At 39.3% G+C, this 13005-nt stretch overlaps 1 protein-coding gene across 1 annotated transcript in view; it reads right to left on the bottom strand.

Moving 5' to 3' along the window:
- map3k5 (mitogen-activated protein kinase kinase kinase 5) overlaps positions 1-13005 on the bottom strand; it is a 189942-nt gene that overhangs the window by 70850 nt on the left and 106087 nt on the right. Inside the window, exons 10-14 of the mRNA XM_043685981.2 lie at positions 12320-12473; positions 9424-9531; positions 9243-9292; positions 6706-6801; positions 5404-5485 (exon numbers count right to left, since the gene is read on the bottom strand). Of these exons, the coding sequence (XP_043541916.1) occupies positions 5404-5485; positions 6706-6801; positions 9243-9292; positions 9424-9531; positions 12320-12473 (490 nt within the window). The remainder of the gene's footprint in view (positions 1-5403; positions 5486-6705; positions 6802-9242; positions 9293-9423; positions 9532-12319; positions 12474-13005) is intronic.

Genomic DNA, 13005 nt, shown 5'->3' with positions numbered 1-13005 from the left:
TAAATGAAAAATATATTGGTAACATTTTTCTGGTCACTTCCTGTTTAGACATCTAATCCATATGAGTCATGTATTTTCACTTTAACTTCCACCATGTTCAATAAAATTGCAACTGGGTCCAATCTACATTGTCAATTGGACTGTGATTAGCATGGGAAAGAGGCTCATCACTTGTTTCTTTAGCCCCCAGTTGTAAACTTGTGAAATTTATAACAAGCCAATCATTAAGGTAAGTAGACTGACCCCATGTTAAGTTTCCCACCATCCCACTGTAACTGATGTTCTCTCTAGTAACAATCAGTACCAGTACCTGAATTGGAAATGTGTTGCTAGAAAAGCGCAGCAGGTCAGGCAGCATCTAGGGAACAGGAGAATCGACGTTTCGGGCATCAGCCCTTCTTCAGGCTGATGCCCGAAACGTCGATTCTCCTGTTCCCTAGATGCTGCCTGACCTGCTGCGCATTTCCAGCAACACATTTCCATCTCTGATCTCCAGCATCTGCAGACCTCACTTTCTCCTCCAGTACCTGAATTGGTAGGCGTGGATTTATTCCCTTCATGGCATGACTCAACAAACTGTCACGTTAGAAGAGTATAATAGTCATACAGTCGACTTCAGTCCAACCTGTCTATCCTGACCAAGTTTCCCAAACTATACTACAAGCTCCAACTTACCGGAAACAATGCCATTACAAATTACTCATGTGCAAAATCAAAAACCTTCAGCAAGACGTTTCAAGTCCGCATTAAATTAGACCCAAATTCTGGCAAATCTTTTCCTCACCCTCTCGAATGATTTCACGTCCATCCTAAAGTATGCTGTCCAGGTGAGGACAAACTAACATTTTATCGTGGTTCACCATAGCTGGCTTGCTTTGGTTATCTACGTTTCTATTTCCAGAATTCGTAACTAGTTTGGAACACATTTGCCATTTCGTTGCAGTGTTTGTGTCAATATTACAGAACTCTCTTGCTAAGAGCACTGGGAGTTTATCTACACCATACAGACTGCAAATTCAAAAGGGTAGTTCACCTACACCAAGGGCAAATAAGGTGTGCAACATATACCAGTCTAACCAATGACACCCACAGCCCTTTAAAGGAAAACAAAAATTGAGAAGATTTGTAAGGTTATGTTTTAACTTGCCATCTTTACTGAAGGTAAAATAGAGTAGTGGAGAGGGGCTTGTGACCTCTCAGTCATTCTGCTTACGTGAAGACCAGTTGAAAGGAAGGTGCACATTTTTAAACATCTGGGGATAAAGGAAAAGGCAGATAGCCTTCCTTTTGGTGAATCCCTTCTCCTGGTCAGTGCCAGGGTGAACCTTCCATAGATATTAAATTTCTACACATCTCTCTATCTCTTCAGTCAGCCTGGCTGCTCAAAGTCCTGAAGGCAAAAAGAAATGAAGGCCTATGAGGAGAATGCCAGGGTGTGGGACTAGTTAAATTGCTTTTGCTAAGCACCAGCCAAATATTACAGCTATAACACTATAAGAAGCAGTAAAGCGTTCAGCCTATCAAGTTTGCTGTCATTCAATGAGTTCAGGACTGATCTGGCAATCCTCAACTCCACTTTTCTGCCTTTTACCACAGCCCTGAATTCCCTTACTGTCTACCTCAGGCTTAAATATACATAATGACAGCCCTTTATGATACAGTTTCATAGATTCACTGCTCTGTCAGAAGAATCTGGACAGGTTCAATAGTCTCCTTCTTTGCTGTCATCAATTTATGACTCATAGAAAATTGTCCTTTTGAAAAAGTGCCAACTCTCGGCTCAGTTGGTAGCCTCTGAAGTCAGTAAGGTGCAGATTTACATTCCACTTGTGAACTTGGACAATTTGGGATGTTTCTAAAAATGCACTTGGTGTTGTAAAATGGGAGAAAGGAAATAATTGGCTGGTGGGGCATGGGAAGAGTGGAGGGCAGTTCTTCCCAGAGGCTCACTTTGTACACAGACTATTTGAAATTAGACTGAGAGAAGGTGATGGAAAAATATAAGAGATACCTGAAGGGAAACTGGAAAGAAATAATTGGGGAAAGGGGCTTAGAAGTGGCTGATGAAACTCAATGTCAATGTAAGGTGATTCATTTGGTTAAAGTTTACAGTGGTGAGTGGAAGTTGTTTTGGTGCCCTCAGAGAGCAGAGGGAGGGTCAGGGTGCAGGTCCACAGAACATAGAAAATAGCATTTCAGTTTGACAAGATCAAAAAGAAGCTGACAGATTTCTCAGTCTTATTATGCAGATTGAAAGTATAATACCCAGCAGAAATGATGACCTAGTAAGAAACAATAAGATCACAGTTAAAGTATTGTACACAGCCACAAATTCCACACGAGAGGAAGGATAGACAGAGACGGATGTTCGAATGAGTTCTCAATGCAGGTTCACTAGAACATTATCGTGCATGAGAAAAATGCAGAGATAATCTAGAATTTAAACTATGGGTGAATGTAAAAAGGTAGAGTGAATACATGAGAACATTAAGACAAAACTAAATACAAGAGATTTAGAAGAGACAGCAAGCGGAACTTACTACTTTATCGTGGGGCTGTGGAGTGGCCAATAACATACAGCCTTTGCCTACACTGCTACGCTGAACTATTGAAGTTATTTTGAAGGCAATACTTACATAATGTATTAACCTGGTTCAACTTCAATTTTCTTTAATGCCTCACTTTCACTTCACTTCCTTTTTAAAATGCTTATGGAAAAATTAATTAGGCAATTAGAATTGGCAAAAAATATTGCTAATTTATATTCCAGTCATGAACCATCACCACCCACAGGAAGTTAAACAGGTTAAGTGAATGTGAATGCATATGAGGAAAAGTAAACCTAACAGTTAATCACACTCAGTGAGTTGTGCAAACTCCAGGGAAACAGCTTAGTCCAAACTGGGCTGTAAGGATTTACTGTAACAAGTTACACAACTGTTGCTGGAAACTCACTGATTGAAAAGTTGCAACAAAAAGACATTAAATATTTTCAAACAGATGTTTATCCTTATTTACAGGCCTAAAACCCACGAACAAAGTTTAAAATTACCTACAAAATCTCCCACCAGCCGCAATTCTGAAATTCTTAAACTCAAACAGTAGTATATTACAAATCAAAGGTGTCATCAAGAGTATATAATACGCAAGGTTGCAGAAGGCTGAACTCCATTCCTTTCAAGTCCTGTAATAAAATCCTACAGAAACAAATAAACTTGAAAAATGAAAGCTCACAGACAAATAACAATGCTGTGACAGAAAAAGTTCAATGAAAAAATCTAATGAAGCTCTTGGCAAGAGGCTGCCATTACATTGTTTGGGACCATCAAGTCAGGCTCTCAGATGTAAAAATGTGATGTGAAAATTAATTTGCAATGGCATTGGGAATTCTGTTCTGGCCATTTATTAGAAAATGGAAGGAAGACAGTTTCTGAATGAACTCAACCTCAGTTCACATTGGCTGACATCCAGACTGGAACCCACTCTAAGCCCAGACATGTGTTTGCTATCTGGTACAATTTCAGCAATTTACAATAATATCAGGAGTCCAGTTTGGAGCACATCCAATCCCATAGGACCACAATTTATTTGCAACAATTTGCATAATTTCAGCTATAATTACATTCTTTTGGTTAAGTACTAATTTGAAAGCAAAAAATTAACAATACATCTGATGTGAAAGGCATCACTCCTGACTGGATAACTCACAAATATAGATATCAATAATTACTTAAAGTATATTTGGAAAGTACAAGTCAGGATCAAGTCTAGTGCAAGTGAGGGAGATTGCAAAAATGTTGAATAAATGGTGATGGTTTTGAAGTGTCAAAGAAAGAAAATTTGATGACTTTAGTTACATGTACCGTTCAGCATGGATAATGCACCACGTGAACAAAACGAGTGGCATGAATTTTAGAAAATATATCTGTCAGACATACCAAACTACTGAAAATGTGAATAAGATTCATTTTTTAAGAAGTCAGTAAAACCATGAAGGATATCCCACAAAGTGATCAAGGTGTGAGGCCAGAAGAAGTATCATCTTCAGATCAAATCTCATGAGTTCTAAATGCATATGACAAAAACATCCAATCTGTTCACATCCTGGTTAAAGTCTGATATCTTGGGCTAGAAAACTTAATTAGATATTTACACTGGTCTTGTAATTCCTAAAGTTAACCCACTGAAAAATGCAAAATTAATTACTAAATCCAATTTGTGGCATTTAATCCCAAAACACAGAAGCTAATAACATATTTATAAGACTATAAGATGGATGAGCAGTAGTAGGCCATTCAGCCCATTGAGTCTGCTCCACCATTCAATAAGTTCATGACTGATCTGATAATCCTCAATGCCACGTTCCTGCCTTTCCCTCATAATGCTTAATTATCTTAAAATTCGGTCTTATCCTTGAATATACTCAATGATCCAACCTCAACAACCCTCTGGGGTAAATAATTCCACAGATTCACCTCTATGAGAGTACAGATTCCTCTTTAATTCCATTTTAATGGGTGACCCCTAACTCTGAAATTATGCCCTCTAATGCTAGAATCTCCTACTAGGAGTAATAACCTTGGCGCATCTACATTGTCAAGTCCCCGAGGAATCTAATATGTTTCAATAAGATACTCTCTCATTCTTCTAAGTTCCAACAAGTGCTTGCTCAAAGTGCACAGCCTGATTTGAGACCAGTTCATGCTGTGCAAGTTTTATTGGGCTTGGAAACTCAGAAGTTGCCAACTCCCTAAACCAAGTGATTTTCTCAGCATTTCCTGTTGGGCATGGAGGAGCAGGGATACTTTCCCCAGAATACACATTGGAAGCTTTCTTTCTTTCTATTTATCAAGTCCAAATCTTCGTATCTCCCTTGCTGTCCTAATCAGCTTCTCTCAAACCTCACCATTACCTCAAACCTGATCTCCAGCTCTCCCAATCATTTCTTTTTATGGATGACAAATCTCTTACCAATTACCTGAATGTTTTCAAAGTTCACTAGCTAAGACTTCCTGCTACAAAGGTATTCACTCTTACACCCACTGACCAGGCTGCCTGTTTGGCTGGCAGGAGGCTGGGCTACAAGCTCTTGATAACTTCCCGTCATTAAGTTCAACAGGTTTTTTTGTGGGCTTGGTCTTGGTTCATCAGCTATTTTCAATTACATCCCCTTCCCAAATATCAGGCCAGTACCTTAAGGAGCAGGTTAGGCATAGTGTGTTGAATGGCCCATTTTCTGCTCAATTATACAATGAAAATCAATAAGCTGCAGTTCAATACAAAGTAATAACATGTTCAGGTTCATGGACCTGAAACACTTCATTTGTTTATTACTCCAGAGATGTTGTTATTTGTGTTTCTGGAATTTTCTGGGTTTTTTTTTTGCAGAAGAGATTGTCTTACCTCCAAAGCATCTCCTTCCGAGTCACCTTCCTCGGCACCCTTTCCTACCTCGTCGGTTATAGAGTTCACCATTTCACAGAATCTGAAAACAAACATTGAGAACACAGATGCTCATTTTTATTGACAAGTCCTGTTACTCGTACGTCTGTGCTTTTATGAATTAGTCTGTCCTTTCAATTATGCCCATTGTATTTTTCCGTTAAAAGAAATTCTGGTTAGTAATCTTCACCACCAAACTGCAACTTCTATTCGCTGCATTTTATTTCATACCCCATTACATTGGAAACCTAATGAACCCACAAAAAACAAATTAAATTCAAAGAAGGTAAAAATATTATTGGAGCAAAGTAAATTTCCCATAATTAAAAAACTTCTAGGTATGGAAATGTCCAGCACTATACTTAGACTGACCTAAATTTGCATGCTCGATTATGGTCATACTTAACAGTATTATATCTGGAATGTTAGTTCACATTTTTCTCTTGACTTTTTCAGCCAACTTTAAATGAAGAAGTGACAATTTCATTAAGGCATATAAATCATTACACAGTTCTGCCCCAATTAAACAGTGCAAAAAGAAAACGCCATATCTTTTACTGCTGCAGAAACTTTGCCAGTGTTGTGAAAAATGGCATACAAATGAATGTGATCCAAATTTTTTTTTGATTTCATGAAAATTTTAAATATTTTGATTCCATTTGTCTTTGGATTATAGATTGCATAGCAAAGCACTCTGTGGTTTTTTCATATAATTTCTCAGAAGGATTTCACTGCAATTTTTTGCCAAGCAACCAAAATAAAATTAATCATCTGGTTTTCCCCTAAAGGTCCTTAAACACAACCTCAGATCAAGCTGAGAATGTCATTAAAATGGAAGCTTTAAAACATTATATTAACAAAACCGCTTCTGTTTTTACATTCTGAGCAATGGCACTACATTCCAAATTAAATTAAGATACTCTAAAATGCTTCATTTATACATCGAAGAGAAAGTCACAAAAGTACTGAGCCAATGAAAGCTCTGTGAAAACTAGAATTCTAATGGTATAGTGCACTGTACATATCAACAATACCATTATTGACTACCGAGATTACACCTTAGCAAATTCCCACATAACAAGCTGCTAGAGCTCACGACAGCTTATTTACACTAAGTGGGTGGTAAAATCAGATGAGTCAGGTACACACCCTCAACTAATTACTTGATTATAAATAGCATTTTTTCACAATAAATTATACATCATGCCTTGCAGACAGGAATTTGCAGCCTGCATGAAGCTGAGATTGTTAAAATATACTTACCTCTTGCAGTGTAGCTCTGTGCAAAAATATATCTGAAAGTCATCTGAATTATGCAGAACATACAGGAAGCAACATCGCTCATCACATTTTGAAACACTGCAACATCAAGAGGACAATTTTTCAGGTTAACAACCCTATACCCACACTTTTTCAGCAGATCACAGTTTAGTTTATCGTCTGACATAAAATCTTCAGTACATAAGTAAACATTTTGGATCACAGACAAAAGTAAATGAAGCTGGTTAAACTACACTCTCACTTGCACCTTAACTCCTCTTCAGGAATTCACACAGTTCTCATCACCCACTCCCTGTCAACTCAGTCATTACAAAAATGTTGTTTGGTACTACTCCTTTTCAGTTTTTTCACTCAACCCACATGCTATTGAATAAGGTGGGTGTAACTGTAGCAAATCCGGAGGTTCAATTAATTCAATTTACCAAAATTTACTGGCTCCTAATCTTTGTCTGGGACAAGGTAACATCAAATCTAATGGTTATCAAAGGAACCTCGATTATCAGAACGAGATGGGCAGGCACTATTTTGTTCGGACAATTGATTATTCGGTTAATTGACTCTATGCCTCTCCTCTGGTGCTCAGAGTTTTCTGAGGGGTTTCCTATTTCCTCGCTCTGCCTGCCTTGCTCCCTCTCTCTGTCTCAGGGTTTGTTTCTGAGCAGAGAACACTTGTGTGTAAGGGACCTGTAGCATTACTGAAGCCCCCACCCTCCCCACCCTGCCATCAGTTCAATGGGATTGACACAGCGAACACTTGCTAAGTCTGTTCCCCGTTCAGGAGGCTAGGCAGCAGCACACTGCGCTGAGCCCCTGCCCATCTGACCCAACCCTGCCCCCTGTCTGACCCCCACCCCTCGTCTGACACCTATCCCACCCTCTCTTCGAGGCAGCTGAAATGGACACAAACAGGAAGACTGCTGCAGCCTTTGGGGGGGGGGGGGGGGGGGGGGTGCTGAAAAAAAAAACAAACACACACACACACCCCTTTTAACTGCGACTTTTTGACAGGTCCCACCTTTGCCCTGTACAGGATAATGTTGGAGAGATTATCTGGGGAATGAGGGTTTAGAGTACGCCCGTGTTGAACTCCAGGGAAAGTGTGGGGAGAGATATAGAGGGCGGTCAGTCATTTGGAGACAATGCCAGGGCTCCCATCAATGTCCAGGACTATTCTCAGCAGCATTTCAGTAAGCCGAGTTCATTTTAGTCTTTGTAAACAAAAGACGAAATCAGTGTTGAAACACCTCTTTGATGTAATGTTTCTATCAGGACTTTGAGATCTTTGGATAATCTGAAATTCAGATAATCGAGGTTCCTCTGTACATGACTTTTATTGTTTTGCTAGCAATTTATCTGTTTTCATGTTAGTTATGAAGCTTGTATCAGTTTTTTTTTTCAAAATTATCCACTTCCTCAATCCTCTTGTTATTTAGAAAGATTGCAAATCAAGAATAGGAAAACTGTTAAAGTCCCAGAGGAACATGGGGATGCTCTTTCACTTGAGAAAGATGATGGGTGGTGGTTTAACTAGAGGGTCCCCACGTCTCAGGCGAAGGATGGAGGTGTGAAAGCAGGACCTGAATTGGAACAGGAATTGAACCCATGCTGTTGGTGTAACTCTGCATCACAAATCAGCATTCCAGCCAACTGAGCTTAAGTAATATCGCCAAAACAAGTAACAATTATCAAATATGGCTATGTTCCAATTGTATCCCTTTGATCTTAGTCTATCATAAGAGAAATTGTCAAATACACTTTTCAAAACCAAAGAAGAGTATACTAGAAACAAAAACAGAAATTGCTGGAAAAACTCAGCAGGTCTGGAGCATCTGTGGAGAGATATCAGAGTTATCATTTCGGGTTCAGTGACACTTCCTCAGAACATGAAAAGTTAACTCTGATTTCGCTTCCCAGATGCTGCCAGATCTGATAAGCCTTTCCAGCCATTTCTGCTTTTGCTTTTGATTTTCAGTATCCGCAGTTCTTTCGGAATTCATTTAGCAGTATACCAGAAGTATTCTCAAACTCAGGAAGGAAAATCAAGTCAGTAAACTGTAACAGATTACAGTCTCTCAAAAACCTACAATATCTTTTACCATCACAATTCTGATTGTCAAGGATCTTTAACTATTCCCTTAAAAATTAAGAACAACTTTTATTCTTAAATAAAATGTCAAGTGAACTCATCTATATTTTCCAGAAAAATGTTTCTACCTGAATAAAATTAGGGAATAATTCTGTCAAGACACATACTTAATTTGCATAATTTTTCTTTTCACAGAGATCCTTACGTAAAAAACATTCAATCAAATTCACCGCTGATCAAGTCCCTAAAATTGTTGTCTGCTTAAACTATTACAACCTAAATCAATAACTACATATCCATATCGACAGTTATGAACGCTGAAAGAAATATGACCATTTCTTCTTAACAAAAAGTGCTGATATACTGGCTGTACTCTGCTTTTATGCTGTAGCTATAAAATATATTAAAGAGCCAAGGCAAGCCAGTTACTGACCTCACACCCCTAATAGTTGCAGCGTTGAAGTTCCATTCATAAATGCCATTCTGTAGTACACAGCCCGTTGGGCCCATAGAAGAAAAAAGAAACAAAAAAAAAATGCATATTTCAGCTAAAGAATCATGAATACCGAGAAATTAATCCATGAATTATTTTTGTTATATGTTCTATAAATTACCTTGTCATGTGGTGATACGTGCCAAATAGATACTGTCTTCTCTTCTGCATCATTGTTTATGGATAAGTAGGCAGGCTGGAATATCTTAGTTGGCTCCAAGATTAAAACCTGGTCATAAAAGTACGAAAAATGACAAATTCATGATCCCAGAGTTTGCATACAATAAAGTCTCCTTTATCAATAGATTAGTGACAATACGTGGTGCTGGCTCACCACCTTAACATACCCACAAAATGTCAACATTACCAGCTTGATAACTATTATGTGTAATTATTAACATGAATACTATTCACATAAGAATGCACATTAAGATTACATGTATTTAATAAATGACGAATGTGCTAATTTTCTCAGTGCACAACAGATTTTATCATACAATGTGGAGCAACTTGTTTCCCTGAAGTCGTCCAATGCACATTGCTGTACCCCAGTAATTAACTGAATCATTGAAGCAAACTTTTAGCTTTCAACTGTGTGTGGAAGAGTGGACTTCCTGCCACTGAACTTCAGCACGGTTGTAACACAGGAGGCCCTTCAGCCCTTCATGGTACTGGTTCACTTACTGCCATTCCCCTACCTTTTGCCAGTGCCCCCACAATTGTATTTCTTTTTCAGATAATGATTCACTCCCTTCATGCCAGATCCTAACCACTCACTGTTTGTAAGGTTTTCATCTTTATGTTTCCATTGCAAATGACCTTACTCTGGTTCTCAATTCTTTCACCAATGGCAACTACCTTTCCATATCGATTCTGTCCAGACTCCTTGTGATTTTGAAACCTCCACCAAATTTCCTCCTCTATATTCAGGAAAACACTACCAATTTATTCAATCTTTCTACATATCTGAAGTTCCGCCTCTCTTTTTGGACCTGGGGAACACATGATAGGAAGGATGTGAATACATTGGAGAGTATGCAAAAGCAATTTACAAGAATGGTTTCAGGAATGAAGAATTTGAGCTATGAGGACAGGTTGAAAAAGCTAAGACTTTTCATCTTGAAGAAACGAGGTATTCAAAATCATGAGTGGGCTGGATAGAGTAGATAGAGAAAACTGAATAGGAAGAGCTTGAGGGATATGGAATGGGTGCTGGCAGGTGGGACTAGATTGGGTTGGGATATCTGGTCGGCATGGACAGGTTGGACTGAAGAGTCTGTTTCCGTGTTGTACATCGCTATGACTCAATGTTCCTGCTAATAAAAAGACCAAGAATGAGAGGGCATATATTTAAAGAGATTTGCCTAAAATGTAAAGATGACTTGAGAAAACACATTTTCACCAAGTAGTTAGGATGTGGAATACACTGCCTGGAAGTGTGGTGGAGGCAATCGAGGCCTAGAAGAGAGCACTGGGTGATTCTTTGGATAAAAATTCAAGTGTACAGGTTTGGGGGAAAAGCCGGAGATTTCCTTTTGTCAATGAGGCTCATTTAACGAGCCAGTTTAGGCCCAGAGGGCTGAATGGCCTCCTCCTGCACTGTAAAACTTCTGTGATCTCATGAATTTTTGACTGAACTCTCTCTAATCCCTTCACATCTTTTTCAAAGCGGGGTGTTCAGAACTGGACACAATTCTCCAGCTGAGGCCAAACCACTGATTTTCACCGGCTGTGAATCTGGCAGATTCTAAATTGGGCAGGTGATTGGCTCTGCCGGATTCCTGCCCAATTGTTTCAAGTGAAGGTTAGTCTCATTGACCTTTGAGGGCAAACGGACAGAGGCATGATATACTATTTGTCATAAACACTCACATATTTTCCTGCTCATAACTGTGTATTTGTACACTACACAGTGTAAGGGTGCAAATATTCTGTCTCTATGTAGTTTATTACCCCCCAGTGATTTTGCTGAATTCTCTTATTTAGAAATAAAAACATTCCCAAACAGAAAACACTGGTCCACACTAACTTGGTATAGTAACTGCAGTGGGCGTGAGCAATTGTATGTGTAGGTGTTTGCAAGACTAGATATTTCCATTATCTATGGAAGAGAGTTGTGAAATCTTTGTGTACAAAGGTTTAATATTGTTACCAGGACTCATCTATTCTTAAAATGAATGATAAAACAAAGTAGTTGTGTTTATTATGAATTCAAATTGTACAAGCTAACCAGACAGTATAAGTGGTCCCATCTGGAATGTCAGACTTGCATTGCACTTTTGTTCCTCAAAAGATGTAAATGTAGGGGTATGGGTGGGTTACGCTTCGGCAGGTCGGTGTGGACTTGTTGGGCCGAAGGGCCTGTTTCCACACTGTAATGTAACGTAATGTAATGTCAAATAGAACCCCTACAGTGTGGAAATAGGCCCTTCAGCCCAACAAGTCCACACTGACCCTCCGAAGAGTAACCCACCCAGGTCCATTCCCCTACCCCTCTATGTTTACCCCAGACTAATGCACCTACCTACACATCCCTAGTCACTATGGACAATTTAGCATGGCCAATTCACCTAATCTGCACATCTTTGGATTATGAGAGGAAACCAGTGCACCTGGCGGAAACCCATGCAGACACGGGAAGGATGTGAAAACTCCACACAGACGTTAACCCCAGGCTGGAATTCAACCTGGGTCCCTGGTGCTGTGAGGCAGCTGTGCTAACCACTGAGCCACCGTACCACCCAAATGATCTGTTTATTTTTGCCACCAGACCCTTTCTAGTTAGTTGATTTCCTCCTGACCCCAACACGTTCTGGTGCAGTCAATGCTAGAGTTCACCATCAGCTGATATCAATAATTATACAGAGTTCAATGAGTTTCAGTTTTTGAGGACTGCACCTTTACATTGTGCTTGTGTGCATGCGCCTGTGTTTGTTCTCACATAGGTGCTTGAGTAATTATATGTGGGAGAACGAGGCTGTAGAAATACAGATAAAACATTCAATAAGACGACATACAGGAAACCGAACCAGCGTCACAGCTTCATTGGTGGCTTCCACAATGAAATCCATCCAAAAGTCCATGAGCTCCTGACATTCAGGGGGCTGCTCTGGAGTCTGTTTCTTGAAACGTTGATATATGTGAATGGTTTGTACAACAGACTTCAGATACCTACAAATACAGACAGCATCAAAAGAAAAGCTGGTCAGGAACATTAAAAAAAAGTTTCATCCCACTGGCAGGCTCACCACCAAACTGGCTTACGGTGTAGGGTTATATTGCCAATAACTGACTGAATCTTCTTCCATCAGACATTTTCAATCCTTTGTTGGTTTAATTAATAAAACTTAGCTGCAGGTTCCCTTCAATGGTTGATGTTAAAATGTAAAATTGACCATGACTTTTCCATCATGGATGCTCTCAGGATAAAGTAAAAATAATCAGTGTGTTCATCAATCTTTTCTGGAAGACAAGAGAAACTCTCAAGGAAGAGAGCAAATCTAAAAGGTGACAGTCAGCTAGCAAGAAGTAGAGAATCAGAGAATTTTGCTTCTCTGATTAGGTAAAGCAGGAGTTAATAAATGGTCACAGGACAGAAAGAGGCCATCAGACTCATTGTGTCCATGCTGGCTCTCTGCAAGAGTAGCTAGTCTCAATTTCCCATCATTCCCCACAGCCCTGCAAAATTTCACCTCTTCGTGGG

Source organism: Chiloscyllium plagiosum, unplaced genomic scaffold (genome assembly GCF_037043375.1).
Source record: "Chiloscyllium plagiosum isolate Xiang-an unplaced genomic scaffold, Cpla_swu_hap1 HiC_scaffold_3, whole genome shotgun sequence".
Taxonomy (NCBI): Eukaryota; Metazoa; Chordata; class Chondrichthyes; order Orectolobiformes; family Hemiscylliidae; genus Chiloscyllium; species Chiloscyllium plagiosum.
This window is presented reverse-complemented; position numbering and strand designations above follow the sequence as displayed.